Here is a 19144-nt window from a genome sequence, read left to right as displayed (position 1 = left end):
CTTTTATCCCTGACCTACCATTGAACATGGTGAAAAATTGAAAAGCCACTGATCGAAACAACGAGGAAAAGCAAACCTCAAGAAGAAATTTCAGTACTGCTTGTCTTATATGAGAAATCTCAGCAAAATGACCGTAGATTTATTATATTTGTTAAAATCAGTCTAAAATAATTAATAATGTTTTGTATATAAAAGAAATGAATATTTTTAAATCCATTAGATTTCGTGGTCCGATTGGCCAATTAACCTCTATCAATTAATTAATCTTTATGTAAGGTATTGGTTATATATGGTATTATTTTTAAGGATGTACGTTGAGTAATATAGTAATTGAGCCTTCCGTCTCTGAAACTGAGCAGCTGTACAATGGATCCTACGTCGTCTTATGCCACGGTGAAGATACTTTCAATACAACGTGGCGAGGACCCGACGGCAATATCATCCAAAATAAATACGGAAGGTATATTTCAATTTATTATGTAAAAGTCAAATACCTAAGTGAATATTTTGTAGGGTTCACATCGAGGAGACGATGATCGAATTCGAACACCATTCACTTTTGGTTTTTCAAAACGTAATCACAGCCGACAGAGGCAAATACACCTGTACGTCGAACGTCCGTGGTGAATTGCAGCAGGCATCGTTCACCATGTCTGTTGTCAGTAGGTATCATTATTTCCAAAATACGTCTTTAAATTTCGTTAAATTTAGAATCCTTTTGCAAATTAAATCGTTCACACATCACACTTACTATAAGATGAATGGAAGTGTCTATATTTTATCAATCGTACTCGTCAGCTTTTCTGTCTTATGTCTTGCTTGTTTTTCATTATTACCCGGCAGAACCAGCGAGATTAAACGGGCCGATGGATCATTTAACATCCAATCGTTATTATTTACGTTACTTGCTTTTGTTTTTCATTTCCAGAACGTTTGTATTTTAATGAACCGTCGAGACATCAAAAACTGATCGAGGGCCACAACATGATGGTCATTTGCGACGCCCACGGTGACCCAACACCCAACGTCACCTGGTACTTCAACGACTATCCTTTATTTAAAAAACGTGGAGGTAATTGACAAAAAAATATTAAATTAATTTTATATATACGTTGTTTAAACGCAGCATTTGACACATTTTCTAAGATTAATATTGTAAAAAATATATAATTCCCGTCATTAAGGAGGGCTTAACACGATGTGTGTCGCGGACAAAGGGGTCGGAAACACTTTAAAATTAATTTTTTCATTAAGCCCTAACCACTTTTGGGCTTTTCTTTATTTTCACTAAAAGGTCAAGAATATAAAGAGAATGAGAACAAAGTGACAAATTACCGAAACTCGTTTTCCTGACGCGAAATGGTCAGAAATTAAATGCCAAACCGGTTCATCACCCCGTATACCCCAAGAAAAATCTCACAATATATATCAAATATAACATATTAACTTAATAATATTTATTGAAAATGGGTAATTTTGTTAAAACATAAATAACATACCTTTGGTATAAAGTAAGTTTTTTTCCTAGCATCCTTGGCAAGAAATCTGTTTGTCTTTTCTCTCCACCAAAAAAACCCCTGCATTTGTTTTAATTTTTGAACTGAACCTGAAATTTTATTTATATCAATTTGGGAAATAGTTTGATTAGTTCAAGGTAAATTCCCAATTCAATCCCAGGAAATTATAGCAGTACCTTCTTTGGTGTGCTCTTGGAAATGATTTTGGCTTTCCCCATGATCAACAAGCTTATTACTTTAATAAGGAGTCCACTTTTGTCCCACGTAACTGAACTTCAAAGAAATGAACCTCACTCTATAAACATTTATTAATTAATCTTTTATTTAGTGATGATTTTATATTCAAATTGAGAACCTGTACTTGTTTGTAAATTTTTTTCTAGTATAAAGCCAAATATACGAAACAAAATAGATTTATTTTTCAAATTAAAGTTAATTTGAACAGTTTAGTAAGGCTAATTAAGTAGTAGAAAATAATCTTAGTATAATTAAATTGTAGATCTACCTAAACATAATTCATAATTAATATAATTTTGCTAATATCTAATTCTGTGGCTGTTTCTGTTTTTTAAATTATATTATACAAGTAATATTCTTGTACGTACAGTAGAGTACACATGGACTTGGGTATTTATTCATAAAGTTTTCGACCCCTTGACATGAGTCTTCTTCAGTATTGTTGCAATTCATCGGGTAGCATTCGGGACATTTTAACGCCTCGGATAAATTTTAACAACTGAAGCGCTCTCTCAAATACCAGGATCTTAAAAATTATTGCACTAAGATTTAAAATAGATTAGTTTCTAATTAGTCCAATGTAATTGTTCATTGTTTAATAAATAAAATTAGCCCCAATCGTAATAATTATCGTGAAGTAGTTGAAATATATTTATTGAATAAATTGTTCTTCCTAGACGTAAAATTGTTAAGAGAAGTTTGCCACCGCATCGCATACATTTTAATGATTTTACGTGGTCATGGCGAGATTTTTATCATCATAAAAGCAGCAATAATTATTCGTAATTTTTAGGAACAAAACGATTTTCCCAGTTTCACCAAGGTCTACAAATTAGAAATGTCTCCTTGGAAGACGAGGGTTCCTATCTTTGCCAAGCCCTCCAGACGACTTTGAAGTCAACATTCGTCGAATATTTGCCAATATATGTTGAGGTGTTGTGTAAGTATTTAGTCTAACAAATCTAGTTAAAATAATCACGAATAATCTAGATTTTGATATTGCCTGGAAGAAAAAACAAATTCAATTTTGTAATTTTGGGTCATAATAACTAATGAATAATAGAATAACTAAGGTTAGATGGATTAGAAATTAATATATTTAAAATCTTAGAGCAATAATCGTTGATTATGACGCATAGCATCACTCAATCGGTCTTCAAAGAAATTAAAAACCATCTATTACAAACTTAATTATGCCATCTTTCAGATTGTTTTGTCATGATGATGACCCAAAATAGGTCGCAAGTTTGGCAGAACAATTGAATTTATTTTTTCATCCAGACCGTACCGAGATCCAGATTATTCCTGAATAAAAAAGTGGTCGATACATCTAACACGTGAAATGTATCATGACTGTCACGACAAAAATTTAAAACCTTTTATTGAAGAGTTTACAGAATTTATGAGAAATAGTCAGTTAACATTCTACAATAGCGTTATTTTTTACAGGCATATCTGATGTTTGTAGAAATCGTTACTTAATCTATTATTAAAATTTCATTTATTTTTTTGAAATTCTGTTTTTGTAAAGCCTAAGCAAAAGTGAATAAGTAAATTTAAAACTCAGTAAAAGATTTTTTTTTGCAAAAGCTGGTTCCATGCTAGCAATTCTTCGATTGTTTGACCACATACAACTCTTAGTTACGCGTTATTTGAACTAAAACAAAACTAAGATATTTCCTAACAAACTGAAAATTGTGTTTAATTTAAACAACCAGTTTTTAGAATGAGAATTCCTTTTGTGGAATTTACAAATACGATAGTTTGAGGTTTCAGTTCGAACCGAGATTATTAATGATAAATTCCTTGCTTATTAATTGACACAGGCTTTCTTCATCTTCATGTCCTTCAGATTTAATTTTGCTACGAAGAACGGGCAATATTTAATTACCCTCGCCTACATCAATTAGCATAAATTATAGAAAGTCAGAAAACGGTCGAGAAATACGGCACGCAAATTCATGTTAAAATTTCTAAACAAAAAGGGATTTGTAAAACAATTAATGGTCAAATAAACAAAATAGGGCTATCCAAACTGATACCACTTGCACGCAAAAGAACGGACCAGGCACGATCCATTTTTTTTAAACAGCTAGAATCAAATGGAATATGTGAAAATTAGATTATAATATCAAATAAAACGTAATTGTTTTAGCGAAAGATAATTTGGAAAAAAATTGTGAAATACAAACTAATTTTCTTCTTACACAATTGTAAACCTTAACAGGTTATTAATTATTAAACATTCTCACACTTTCAAATCGTAATTATTCAGTCACAATGTTTTCAATTATTTTCTTAAAGACGTAAGATAAGGAAGTGTGAATAAAAATTACGTCTACAGTGCACACTGCATGTTTCACATTACTATTACTAACAAGTATGCTACAAGACTACTTCGTATCGTATTTTTTTATTATTCAATGCACATTTTGTAATTAATAATAACCAAATAGTAAAAATATAATAAATATGTTACATTATTTTTGTATATTTATTTATTGTATATGTATTTATATATACCTACATACATTCATATTATATATATATATATATATATATATAAATCGATTAATATTCAATGCACATAATGTAATTAAGTATATATGTAAATATGTTACATTTTTTTTATATTTTACATTTTATATATATATATATATATGGAAATGTATGTACATACATATCTGTATATCTGTATCTTCACATCCATTTAGCCACCTCTACCTACATCTACTTACTTCTCCTATTTTCCGAATAGATTTTTTGATTTTTGATCCCGAAAAAAAGGAGGTTAAAATATGAAGACAAACAGATACATTCTAGATAGATAGATAAATAGATATATATAAAGATATGGATATGTAAGTAAATAGATGCAGTTAGAGCTAGATGGAAATATAAATAGACAGACAGGCAAAAAGGTAAACAGACGGAGACTAGATATGTAAGACAGATAGATACGTAAATATAGAGGCGAAACGACATATAAATACATAGACAGATAAATGAATGTAGAGAGAGATAGGCAAAATACCTTACAGATATTATATATATATATATATATATATATATATATATAAAATCAAATTGATAGACAGACAAGTAAATATACAGATAGCCATAATACTTATAGATAGATTTGTAGATATATAGACTTAGATATGTTTCTGAACATACTACCCAAACAAGGAAGTATGGTACCTCAATCTTAAAATTTGTACGTACAAAGAGATGGCGCTCTGTAGGTAAATTTATACATACGTTGATAGGTATATACACAGATACATATCTATATAAACACATAAGCAAACATAGACATATATGCATACATAGACAAATCGACAGTTAGAGAAATAGACTGAACTAGGTTGATATATAGATAAACGTATATGTAAATATGAATACTGAAAAACATACAGATCCATAGATAGATAGAGGGACAGAAAAAGAGAGAAATACATAGACAAGTATCTCACAGACAGATATGTAGATATGTAGACATAGACAGGGAGGAAGATAAACAAACAAATTCAATAAAAAAACAGTGAAATAGACAGCCGTACATGTGGATAAAATTGTAGATAAATAGAGAGTTAAATAGATAGACATACATACATCCATTTCAATATGTAAATAAATGGAAAGGTATTCACAGAATGAAGAAAACCACGCATATTTAAATGCACCGACAGAAATGAAGGCAGGTAGATATATAGATAGAGATGGTGATGGACAGACGGAAATATAAACAGGCATTCAGGTTTATAGATAGTAAATAGATAGATGATGGCAAACATAAAGGAAAGCAAATCGTCAAAGAGATATCTATGTAATTAACTATATAGATAGAGTAATAAAAATTGCTGCTTGTCAAATTTATGTGGGCTTGGGTTATTGAATGTTTGTATCCGTATATGTATATATATATATGAAACATAGAGGTACAAAGAAATATAAATAGATAGATAGATGGAAAGTAAAAAGATTAGCAGACATAGACATATAGGCAATTAGATAAATAGACCGATAAGTACATATTAATATATATATATNATTTGAACCTTCCTTGGCCAGGCTGTCCGCCTCCTCATTGCCATAGTGCCCCTTATGAGCAGGTATCCATATGAGGGTTACCCTATTCTCATACCTGGTGATACATATTAATATAATAGGCATATTAATAAATAAGTAAATATAGAAACTAAACGGCATAAAAATACATAGATAGTTGGAGCGAGAGAGAGAGAGCGAGAGGGGGTGAGGGAGGGACAGAGAGAGAGTGAGAGAGGGGGGAGAGTATCTGAGCCTGACAGGCAGAAGTATAGATAGACAGACAGATAGATAAAGAAACAGATTGATAGGTAGACAGTTAAATGTACAGTAAAATCGATAGGCATTCGTGTAGATGATTATTAGGTATAGAGATAGATAAACGGATAGACATATAGATATGTATTGCAATATATAAATAAACAGAAAATTATAGTCTATTAAGATAAAAGAAAGGTGTGCACAGACAGAAATTAAGATGGATTTATAGATTGCATGCACCATGCAAAGGCAAGGTGATTTACAGAAATGCACTGACCTACGGATACATACAAGTATGTAGATTGTAAGCAGATAGATGACATGATGAAAACATAAAGGAAGATACATAAATCTTCAAAGAGATATCTATATAGTTAGAACTGATGCCGGGTGTCGGCACTGCTACAACTGTTAAAAAGTTTAATTTCCCTACTTTCGAGTTTTTTCACTAGAGTTTGGAATAATTTTAAGTGAGAAAAATAATAAAACATCTCATAAATAATAAATTGGAACATTGAAATGCATGCAGAAAACCGAAGAATTCACACACAAATATGATTTCCTCGTCTACTAGTAATTGACAGAGAAATACTCTGAGGCGTGTCTAATATTTTTCCATCTACCACATATCACGAAAAAAGTTTCATTAAAAGCCCAAATTCCACATCTGTCGCCTCCCCTTTTAGACCCATTATCACAAATTTATTGTAGGTAGTACAATAAAAATTGCTGTTTGTCAAAATTTTATTTGAGCATAGGTTATCGCATGTTTTTATCATTAAAATTAAAAATTAAATTCATTACTTAATTAAATATTTTAAAAATCAAACAATATGTTTAAGAAAATTACTATACGTTTTTACTTCTAATAAAATTATTTAAACACATTTTCTGTAACAAAAACGTATTTTCTTGTCAGTACAGTTAAGGTTAACTATTTTGAAATGAAAAAAAAAAAAATCGTTAAATATTCATGAATCTTATGATCCAACTCTTTGTGTGTACAATGTTGTGTATGCAGTTCTCTTGGAGATTATATAATTTGGAAAGTTCTACTCAGGCTAAATCATTTTGCGATATACACGACGGTTTTAACTTTTTCCTGCTTACATAATGACCATGAAATTCAAGCCGTGATTAATATTATTATTTTGAATGTTGGGTTATGAGATTCAACTAGCCGATAGCGTTTGGCCATGAAAAAGTCCTTTAGATGGATAATTCTCTCTATTGTTAAGAGAAAACCAATTATTCGACAGATAAACCGAGATGGCCTCAGAGTTGGTCCAGCCGAGATAACGAAGCATACGGCTACCTAGGTGGAACGACCAACATAACATGTCATGCGGGTGGAAACCCTATACCGGGATACGCCTGGACTAAAGATAACCGGACATTGGACTTCTCCTACGCCCACGTTATTCAAGAGGAAAAACGTTCCATACTTCAAGTAAGATTGATTATTTTCCACTTTCATCCTTGAATAATTTTTTGCTTTTTGCACCAGGTGAGATTATTCCACAAAAGGGTGCTGGGCAAATACGAATGCATGGCGGACAACAGAGTAGGGAGAATATGGAAAACGTTCATACTCCGTGAGGGAAGAAAACCGGAAACCCCTATCAGGGTGAGGATCGCCGCAGTGACTGGGAACACAGCGCTGGTCGCTATCGACGCCTCAAACGAAAGAACGGCGATCGGATTTAGATTTGAGTTCGTTAAAGTTCACACTTTGGATTTCTCCCCAGCCTGGATACATCCAGATTACCAAGACGTCCCTATCAGTAAGTATGAGACTGCATATGTCGACTAGATGCTAAACACCAAGCAAAGGTTATCATTTAACCTTTCTACTTATTACTCTAACTCAATTTTTTACTTTAAAAATAAATGGGTGGTGATTAGTGACCGTTAATCGATAATTATTCAGAAATCGTGAGATGCGGTCTGGTGTGATGTAGGATTCAGAAAAACATTTTCTTTATCGTGCCAACGTTTCGATCTTCATTGAGATCATCTGAGTGAGTAGAAATACTTCGACTGAATATAAAAAATATATTTTGCATTGTATAAATTCACTTTTTCCACATCCTACATGTATTTGTTATATGTAAACAATGTTTGTAAATCTCAGGCCCTGAAGATGATCTCAATAAAGATCGAAACGTTGGCACGATAAAGAAAATGTTTTTCTGAATCCTACATCACACCAGACCGCATCTCACGATTTCTGAATAATTTCCAAAATATACTTTAAGGTAGCTAGTGAAGTGTAAATTAGAGAAAAAAATAAGAAGCCAAGAGACTCGGTGGCCGCAACTGTTAAGGTAATGATCCCGGGTTCTTACAAATGGGCTTTTTTCAAACACACCGACAGTCCGGGGGTTAAAACGACCTCTACTGTTACGAAACCAAATCATAAAAACCTACAAGAGAACTCGTAACTCGAGTTGCTAGGTGTGTACTTCAACATCAGTTACATGATAACAGTTGTATGAAATTATACAAAACTATGATAATATGACACTCGTGAAAAGAATGATGATAATGATGAATATGAATAGTAGGAAGTCAGGTTTTTTGTTCCCAAGCAATGCAGCCTTCTGGCTTACTATCCGCTAGTTCAGTGCAATCGACTCTTTCCTTCGCCGAGGGAGTGCTAATTGATTAACTGTTATTGCTGCAATTTCTTTCGCTGGGTTTTATATATATACATATCGCAGGATATGTTTCCATTGAGCGGTTGCTTCGCATTCGTAGTTGATATTGGTGGTTCTTCCTCCTCATTGCATAACCTACAAATCACGTCATCATTATACCGGATATTTAGTCAGATGCCGGTAAGTAGTCCTATCACTGCTCTGAGTTATAGTAGATGATGGGTTTTGTTCTGCGAATCGATGAATTCATGTACTGGGTCTATCTTCACTCGCGGGTTTTTTGTTTGCGTTATTCAAACTCGTTTCGGCATTGCACCATCTTCAGTGAGGAACTGTCTGTCACTTTGTCTGAGTATGGCTTATATAGTATTTGGTCTGTTGTTGGTCGCTGGGGGCGTTGCGTTGGGGATGTGGTGCACAATGGCCGTGCGCCGGTTCAACACGACCCTCGCTAACAGTAATTAAAGTGTATACAGACGTTGCATATCTTATACATTTTTGTTCTTTTTTAGGTCATTGGGTGACTATATTCCACTCCATTATTCAATTGAAGATGATATATTTTATTTTGTTCTGGTCTTGATGGTACATTCTTTATTATTAAATACAAGTTTTTACAGCTTTCAAACCGACCTCTTGAAATCACAGTAGATGATTTTCTCGTTTTTCGATATCGGCTTGGGCATTTCTACAGGCAGAATCAATGTCGAAATTGAACAATTTGCAACTCAATTTTTTTTCTTCCACGGAGACTCTTAGAGACCAATGAACAGGTGTCCTTTTCTTTATTCTGCTTTAGCGATGAATAAAATGATGCTATCCCATGACAATTTGATATTATTGTGACAATGTTGTCATCCACAAAAGGGGTTTAGGGTCATAAAAAATAATAATAATAAAATTTAAAAAATAAAATACACTAATGCCAAAGAATTATGGCTTTGAAGGTATGAAACATAAAATATTTTACAATTTAAAGTGAACTGTTCAAGATCCTTTTTTATGAACTAACACATTATCCTCTTGGGATTTCGTCATGTAAACATCTAATACTCATACGTAAATAGAAATTATTCAGAAATCGACTAACGGTCACTAATCACCACACACGTAAATAGAAATGTTGATTAACGATATTAAAGTAATAATTAATGAAAAACAGCATGAATTTTTATGGTTACCTGGTGTATTATCAGAGAAAATTATGAATTATATTGGCCAGTTTTCCAAAAAATCAAATACTCTTCGTCCTATCTATGTAAATTTGAATTACAATTCCACAATCATTCCGTAATAGTAGCTTTCCTATGGAAATTAATTGTTGTAATTATAAAGTTTTTCATCCTTTCAGCTGACGATCGTTATATGATAGTCGACCTGATACCCAACACACACTACAAACTGCGCGTTGCGACCAAATCCATTGCAGGCCTCAGCGACTTCACTGAAGAAATCGGTTTTACAACGTCAAAAGGTCCAAGACTATCTACGTCGTTTGCCCTGATCATCACATCAGTTATACTTAAAAAAATATTTTCCACATTGCACACCAATCCAACAATGTAATATAAAGGGAAATCGTGTAAATTTGTATTATAGTATACTTGTTTTTGTATGTTTTACACAAATGTACTTTATTCCGTAACATTTATAAATAAATTGTCGTATATGTATTGTAATAAATTTATCAATTCGCCTTATAATTACCTATCTACTTCAAGATAAGCTTAGCCTGTTTATGTAATACTTAAAAGGCTGTGAAGTTACTAATAAAATAACTTCTTAATGATATGTAAAACAGAAAGAAAAATTGCGTTTTCATAAGTCGGTGAGTACATTATCAACTAACGCCGTAAACATTTGATATAATAAGACTGATTTTGTGTTGAATGACGTTTTATGGAAAATAACGCAACTTTGGTGAAATCCCTGGAAATTTTGATGGAAAAATAATGATTTTTGCTAATGCTCGAGCCACAAATAAGAATTTTAAAAAAACGTAGGTTTGGTCATTGGTCATTCTCTGAGCGGCTACTGTGTATTCGAAAGCGCGAATTTTTCAACGGAAATTTTATTATCTTGACGAAAATTTAAAATAATTTGCGAAATAAAGGTCAGATTTGTATTTTAATGAGAAATTACGATTTTATGTGAAAAATTTTGATTTTCGTCTAAAATCACAAAAATGTTAACATCTCAAGAGACAAGATGGAAACCTCGTTCTGGAGGCTTTAACCTAGATTTTATTTAGTGAATCCATCAGGACGGTATTGACATTTAACCCTGTAACACCCTGTATAGTGTTTGTCATGTGTAACTTTTGTGTTTTTGTTAATTTATTATAATGAATGTAATTTATTAATAAAAAAGAAAGGAGTTGCTTAACCCAGAGGAATACCCTGAGGGAGTGGATGTGAACACTCTTCTAGGTTTGTGGTGATATATATTTACAGTAATCTATGTCTACTAGTGTGTAGTTAACAACTTAACAAATGGGGAAAAGCGGAGTCAATAATAGATTGAGACGCTCGAATAGCCGTAGGTTGAAAAATACGCGTGCAAGACCAGAAAAAAGGAGTAAAGGGGGCAAGCGATGACCTCAGCCGTTCCTCCGACCCTAAACTGGCCACATTATTATTACACCAATTTATTATTCTTTTTATCTAATATTTTTGGTTGAGATGAAAAATTAGTGTCACGAGCGAGATTCGAAACCACGACGTTCTCGGCTTAATACGCCGCTGCTCTAATCACTTGAGCTATCGTGTCTTCGATCCCCTTCGATATCAGCTCCTCATCTCAACCTTTACCCTTTCGAATTTTCCCTCTTTTTTGCCATATTTTTAATTCGAATCCCGCTCGTGACACTTATTTTTCATCTCAGCCAAAAAGCTTAGATAAAAAGAATTATTAATTAGAATATGGTCAATGGTGACCACTAAGCAAATATGGATTAATTTTCTTATTACAAGAAGTAATTACTTCACTCACAGCTCCCCGCGGCCATTTCATAAGTCGCTGAGAATCAAATCATGATTACAGACATTTGAAAACATGGTAAAAAAGCGGGAAAAATCGAAGGGTAGTGAATTGATATGAGTTGGTGTCTAAAAGGATTGAAGTCATGATAACTCACGTGGTTAGAGCGTGGGTTCGAATCCCGCTCATGACACTAATTTTTCATATCAACCAAAAACATTAGATAAAAATAATAATTAATTGGAATAACTGATATCGTCAATTATGACCATTAAGCAAATATGGATTATTATTATTACAATACACTAATAACAATTCAAACGGAATTGACGAGAATTCGGATGAAGCTTTGTGGGGGTTTAATGTCGATCAAAATACACATCATGATATCAAGACGGTTACTGTTTACGAGGCAAAACGGTTAATAATTTTTTAATTATTTTTCTTTATATTGTGATGCTAAATAATTTGAAATCGTATTTTAAAAAAAGCTGTGCATTCTGTGACAATGGCCGTCGCACATGGGTTAACCAAACGGCAAAATGTGACGACACGAACTTGTGGAAAGGTTTCTAAGTCGAGACGACCTTGTCGAAAATGTGGTTAACAAGAGGTAAACCGAGTGATTAGTTGTGTAAATATTATCATCTTTTTTAACGTCTGCTTAAAGAAAGAAGTTTCTTTCAAAAATTGTGATGCCGTTGGCCGCCGTTGGAAAATGAAAATGGACAAAGGCGAGAAAGTGATGATGCTGGACGCGATGCCTGATGATGGATCGCAAGCTGACAAAAGGTAACATTCAACGTTCATCTGTTTTGGCTTCTGTTGAGCTTCTTTGTTTCTGACGTTGACTGATCATCACTCCCGGCTTCAGATTCGTAGCCTGCGAAGGGACACTCGAAGAGGGAGACGCCGACTTGAACGAATTCCTTTCAAAAAGGATCAAACTAGAAGTGGAGAGCGACTGCGAAAATGGTAAAATTAACAATTTAATCAAAACCGGCGGACATTTAGACAAAACAATACATAAACTGCACCCAAATAAAAACCGAACACTTATATTTGTGTTTATTATACATAACAATTAGGCATAAAAATTAATAGCTGACTTAAAATGTAAAAATAACATTAATAACTTGGTGTTTCTCTTTATAGAGTGTTACTTATTATTTTACTCTCTTTCGTTTAAAAATAAAGGAAATGAATTCATGTTTATCCTTTGCAATGGTCTGTTATTAGCCCAAGTTGGTTATGCCTCACTCTACTAACCCTGATGGTCGATAGCAGTTTAAGGCCATCCAATTTTATTGGTCTTACCACATTGTGGAGCATACATTTAATGGCTAACTTGATAGGTAGTCTACTTAATGGTCCATAATGTAAGGAATCATCAAAAGGCTTTGGGAGAAGGGAGGCGTCCGACATCAGGTTCTCTACTACTGGAGAGGTATCGAGTACAAAGGCGCCTATTCACAACTGACCATCTCGCTTGGAACTTGAACAATGAGGGCTTTTCTCTTCACAGAGTGCCAGTTTAGTTTGTGATAACCAGATGGACTGTTTGTGATGCTTTGCTTCATGTGCCATGCGGGAGTCACAGCCCTTTCAAAGTCAGTTATGCTGTGGAATCAATGTCCATGCCTGTACATGGATCTTTACCTAAAATACATTGAGGAAGTAATAGAATCTATGGTCCCATTCAGACCATTTATCTGAGACTACTTCAGGTTAATGCATGGCACCTCAAATTGTCACTCCTGGAGGATGTAGCGTTTACAACAATGAATTGGCCAGCTCCTGGCATGATTACTATAGTACACTAATGTAGTTATATAACATGATATTTTTATCATCTTACATACCTACATAAGTGTGAGTTACAAGCATTGACAACTTCAAACTGTTCTTGCTAAAGAATGGGATTCTGTTTCACAAAATGAACTCCGATCACTTATTTATTCGCTTCCTAGGAGTCTTACCACGTATCTTAACCCTCCAAACTATATAAAAGAGTTTCAGCACTGGCTGGTTTCTCTCCTCCCTGTGTCCTGATCCGACAGATGACTTAAAAAGATGAGGCCATCATCTTTTTATATGGCTTGGAAGATTATAAGGCTGGGATGTTGGGAATAGTCATGGCTATTGTGTTGGTATGGAGGGATCGTTCAGAATGTAATTTAATTAGAATGCGTGTATGTATCAGTTGTTTGTTCATAAATGGAATTTTTAGATCTTCATAGATCATTTGTTTATTGACATAGCGTTGAACAACAGAGAACTTTGGATTGAAAAGATTCGTTGGATGTTGGAGGATATAATCAAGCCCCACGGTTTGACTCGTAAGTCCAAATTGGTCTGATAGGTGTTTTGTGCAGGGTTAGTTTGTTATATGTGACTGAGTAGTCATTAACTTTTATTGTTCTTGTCTTTATAATCTTATATGTGAGTTCCATGTACGTCTGCTATTTAAGTAAAGCCCAGCATAGAGGACTTGGTTGGTTATAGGTATTACCTTTTTTGAACCTGGAAGGCAGGTCTGTCTACTTTTTGGCTTTTATGCTCATTCAACCTGATCGCCACTGAGAACACCAGTTGGTAATGAGGTTCAGATGTTTCTAGGCAGGGGTTGGTGTGCGTAGAGATGATTGTGGTGTTGTCTGCATAGGTTTGGAGGTGTGTGTTTAGATGTGAATGTCAGCAGTGTATATACATGGTGTAGAGGATTGAGCCTAGTATACTTCCTTGTGAAATACCAACTCTGATTGGTGTGATGGGTAAAACATCAGTGCCAATTCTCTTACACTTTAAACCATCAGACAAAGGAATTCAGGATGAGATAGTATGTGTAAGGGAGTATAGTTTGAACTGATAAAGTAGGCCAGGGTTCCACACTCGGTCGAATACTTCCTTAATGTCTAAAAATACATTTGAGAAATATTGTTTTCTAGAGCCAAGGATATCGTGTTTACTACTCTGAAGCACTGCTGAACAGTAAAATAGATGGATTGAAATCCAAATCAATCGTTAGGAATTCAGTTTTCATAGTCGAATTAATCTTTTAAGAAGATTTAAAAATTTTGGACAGAATATGAATAGGGATTTGTGTGGTTTTGGTAATAAGATCGTGGCTCGGGGATTTCCTTTTTGGGAAGGCAGAAAATCTGAGACAAGACTTCTGTGGAGTAGATGGGCTTAGGAGGTAGAGCGAGAGGAAGAGAAGAGTCAAGGAAAAACAATGTACTACTTGCTTAAAAGGACACTAGGGCAATTTTCTAATTCCAAGTTTCCGGACAAATTATGGTGCTATCATTAATATTTTTGTATAATCTCATTAAAGTTAGACTTCTTGAAGAAGGGGAAAAATTGCCATTTTATTGATTTTAAATCAGCTTTTGATCTAGTTGATCATTCCTTGCTGAACCTCAAACTCTCCAATTTAGGCATTTCCTCGAAATTTATGAATGGCATTTCTAAATATTTTAAAGCATGTGCTGGTATGATGATCGATTGTATTTTAGATGGTGCACATCGGAGGTGTTAAATACTACTGTATGCAAATGACAGTCCTCATAGCAGATTATTTTCTTCCTATTATTTTTTTTTATTATATAAACTTTTTAGCACAGTATTTGTCAATAAAAATACCGTTTTTTTTTTATTTTTTAAATTTTTTTTTTAATTAATTATATTGTAGCTAAATTAGCTACAATAATGTAATACAACATAGCTACAAAGGTTTTTTTTTCTAAACACCAGCACCCCCAGGAGTTCATATGATCCTTTCGGTTGTAAACTGTAGTAAAAAAAATATATAAATAAAAATAACTACAGTTAAGGGGATACAATAACAATTACAACCATAAAATAACACTGAACTCTTAATTAATCAACCACATGAATGTAAGGACTAAAACACCAGTATAACAAGATGGTTTGTTGAAAATTTGGTCTTTTTTATTTTATTATTTATTTTGCTTGCGATAATTGCCATTTAGAATTGTTTTTAAGATTAAAAGTTGCATCTGGTTCCAGACATATCAGACCAGTTCAACAATGAATTTATTTCTGTTAATGGTGGTGTCTGCTTAGAAGAGACTGATTTGACAAAGTGAGTCAACAGTTTTGTTTTTTCATTTTCACGTTTATATTATTTTCATTATTAATCATTTTTATAGAGATGAAGGGATGATTATGCTGCACATGGACATTAGGGAGCCTTTATCTTCACTGAAGTATCTTCTAGAGGAGAAGCTAAAAACCGATCTAACCGATTACACATTTGCACTTCAAGATTCTCAAATCGTATTAATAAATTGTATAGTTAAAAATTTAATATGTTACTTGAATTTTTGATATTTTCCAGTTGGAAGGGCATAAAAACCTAGTCGACCAATGTGTACAAGGAGAGGGGCTCGTACAGGTAAATGTAGAGATTAAAAATGACTCAAAAGGAAAGCGTATAAACATAGCCGATGTTCTCAAACCCGCAGAAGAATATGTCGAAATCGGCCAAAGGCGTAAGAATTCATGACATATATTTTGTGTGCAGTAGATGATTTTATTGATATATTTTAGATGAGGAAGAACAGGAAGAGGAAGAAGGCGAAGAGGAAAAGGACAACGAGGTCATGAGGTTCATTGTCGACCCAAATTTCAAAAAAGACCAAATCAAACTTCAAATCCCTGAGGGTATTACTATTATTTTATTTTTTTTTTTTTTTTTTTTAATAAATAAAGTATTTATTCAGGCTTTTTGTAGACCCTATGAATTGGGACAAGTCACATGTACGACACTGGCTGCTTTGGGCCGTCAGGCAGTTCAACTTAACTGGAATTCAACTCTCTGACTGGGAAATGACCGGCGCCGAGCTCAACAAACTCACATCGACACAATTCCATGCCAAAGTCCCTAACGACCCTGAAAACCTTTTCTGGACACATTTTGAACTTTTAAGGAAATGTAAAATTGTCGGTGTGTATTTAAGTTTATTTTTATTTAAATGATAAAAGTAAAACATTTACTATTATACATGTTAACAGCGGTTAAGCCAACACAGAAGATTCCAGTGAAAATAAAACAAGAACAAGATGACGATGAAATGTCAACTCCAAAGAAAGAAGCTTTAGTGATTGGCAAAAATGAGAAAGTGATAAGAATGAGTAAAACACCAAAACTTTTTTACAAGGACTCTATTCTTCCTTATTCAGCTGGAATGTTCAGCGGTAAATTTCAATACATCATTTTTACGATTTCTTTCTCTGATTTAAATCGTATCAACAGGCAACCACAACGGTCAAATACAGCTGTGGCAATTCCTCCTGGAACTTCTTACAGACAAATCGCACAGGGATATTATTCAGTGGTTGCATGTAGAGGGCGAATTTAAGCTGATCAACCCCGATCATGTTGCTGCCCTTTGGGGCATTAGAAAAAACAAACCACACATGAATTACGAGAAGCTCAGCCGTGCTTTACGTTACTACTATGACGGTGACATGATCTCAAAGGTATAACTTCAACAAAAATTCAAATTATTGTTTCAAGCTGATTCAAAATAATGTTTTTTCAGGTCCATGGAAAGAGATTTGTGTACAAATTTGTCTGCGATTTGAAACAGCTAATCGGCTACAGCGCTTCCGAGCTGAACGCCCTGGTCATCGAAGCAGAAATGAAATCAAGGCAAAAATCGCTACTCAATTCCTTTCAAAACATTTTACCCCCTGATTATCTTTCATTGCTCACATGATATCCTTTATATTTTATAAAATTAGAAAGCCAAGGTTATAAACTTTTTTTCATATTTTAATTATAACAAAGTGTTGATTTTATATTTTTAAGAAATAGGAAAAAGTTTAAAATTTCATTTTAGCATTGAAATGTCCATCCAGAAGAAAAATATATCGTACATTTACAAAAAATGTAATTAAAATAAGTCAAAGAACATGTACCTGTTTTAATACAAATATATCTTTTGTTCTTTTTTTACATTTATTTTATTTTATGTTTTTGTTTTTTTTGTTTGTTTTTTTTAAATATATATTGGTTGATTTGAGTAAATAGCATGGCGAAATAAAAATATTAAAAAACGGAAAATTTCAACTTTCAAAATTAAAATTTTGTTGCGAAACCAGTGCCTATTCACAAGAAGCGGTGTGATACCAATCTCGTTGTCCCTTTGTTAGACTTTTTCAAATCCCTTCTGGTCCCACCCCTTAACTCCAGTGTACAAATCTATAATATTTAAATGCTCACTTAATAAAGGTAAAAATTATTGGGAAATTCATTATAGAATAAATGATATAACACAACAAGCAAATTTTTTAAAACTCAGAAAACCATGTTTGACGTGTAAGAGCATTGGAATGAAAATGAGAGTTAATAAATTATTTGATCTGGAAATCATCTTGTGATGTTCTATTTTTAAAATAAATTATACTCCTTTAATGCACCAATGAAAAGAGATTGTGATCAAATATGGTAAGTTCGCATCAATAAAAATCGATTTTTTTTTTTAAATAGCAATCGTTGATGGATGCTAAAATGTTTGCTGGAACACCCCACGTGAGATTCAAGTCCAAAGTATTTTTAAAATGGGCTTCCGGTAGATCCAAATTATACTTCATAGCAAAATAGTTGACTTTTTGCCCTTTAACAGGTGCATTGTTGAAAAACATTTTCCAGACATTAATTAAGACAAAAAATAGTAAACTGCAGTAAAATTCATCAATCTGTTAAAACCTTCTTTTCTCAAAAAGAGAAACTCCCATTGATTTACTTGTAATTTCCAAATTTAACAAAATATCAGATAAAGTGCAATTGTTGTTTTGTAGTGTTTGTTTTCTGTGTAAACACTTTGCGTGAGTACAAAAACTTTGAATGAGTCAAACATTTCTATCATTGTATAAATTCATTTTTTCACATTCTACGTGTATTTATATAATTTAAAGAATGTTTGTAAACCCCCGGCCCTGAAATGTCAATAAATATCAAAACGTTGGCACTATAAAATGTTTTTCTAACCTGCATAACACCAGCATCTCAGGATCTTCAAATAATCAATTATGTTTGTTTCTTAGTGACCTGTTGTTTCATAATTTGTTGAAGTTGTGAGGAGCAGTCAAGAATGAGGCGGTTTAGAAAAACACCTTTTTCATTTTTTTTGCCCACGTTTCAACCTTTGGGTCAACTTAAGGGCATAAAGTGTGGTGCAATTCTTGTGGTGTCATAATGGTTAAAATCAATGACACCACAAGAATAGCACCACACTTTATTTCCTGACGTTGACCCGAATAAAGGTCGAAACGCAGGCAAAAAAAATGAAAAAGGTGTTTTTCTAAACCGCCTCGTTTTTGACCATTCCTCACGACTTCAACAAATTATCAGTTAATTATACACAATTTTATTCACAAAGAAAAATTTGTGACACCTGCGGTTTTCGA

The 19144-nt window shown here is 33.3% G+C and overlaps 2 protein-coding genes across 5 annotated transcripts; both read left to right on the top strand.

Annotated features, from left to right (window-relative positions):
- Nucleotides 1-306: 306 nt before the first annotated feature.
- On the top strand, nt 307-10458 carry LOC106670730 (neural cell adhesion molecule 2-like; the record flags this gene model as incomplete). Its single annotated transcript, XM_024229847.1, has 7 exons — nt 307-460; nt 514-662; nt 929-1072; nt 2548-2694; nt 7325-7515; nt 7573-7849; nt 10077-10458. Coding segments are annotated over 7 exons (1277 nt in total), but the record flags the coding sequence as incomplete, so codon positions are not given.
- Nucleotides 10459-12299: 1841 nt separating this feature from the next.
- LOC106670729 (DNA-binding protein Ets97D) lies at nt 12300-17530 on the top strand. 4 transcript variants are annotated; one of them, XM_014401300.2, is made up of 10 exons: nt 12300-12496; nt 12579-12679; nt 15794-15812; nt 15880-16006; nt 16068-16221; nt 16280-16393; nt 16464-16676; nt 16745-16927; nt 16986-17212; nt 17275-17530. In XM_014401300.2, the coding sequence occupies exons 1-10, from the start codon at nt 12423-12425 to the stop codon at nt 17449-17451; spliced, it is 1389 nt and encodes a 462-aa protein (XP_014256786.1). In that variant the 5' UTR covers nt 12300-12422; the 3' UTR covers nt 17452-17530. The 4 variants fall into 4 exon arrangements, with proteins under 4 accessions (XP_014256786.1, XP_024085613.1, XP_014256787.1 ...); XM_024229845.1 differs by having other exon boundaries at nt 12301-12496; nt 15737-15812; XM_014401301.2 differs by having other exon boundaries at nt 12301-12496; nt 15713-15812.
- Nucleotides 17531-19144: the final 1614 nt, after the last annotated feature.

The sequence above is a fragment of the Cimex lectularius genome, unplaced genomic scaffold (genome assembly GCF_000648675.2).
Source record: "Cimex lectularius strain Harlan isolate CLEC.00 unplaced genomic scaffold, Clec_2.1 scaffold487, whole genome shotgun sequence".
NCBI classification, from domain to species: Eukaryota; Metazoa; Arthropoda; class Insecta; order Hemiptera; family Cimicidae; genus Cimex; species Cimex lectularius.
This window is presented reverse-complemented; position numbering and strand designations above follow the sequence as displayed.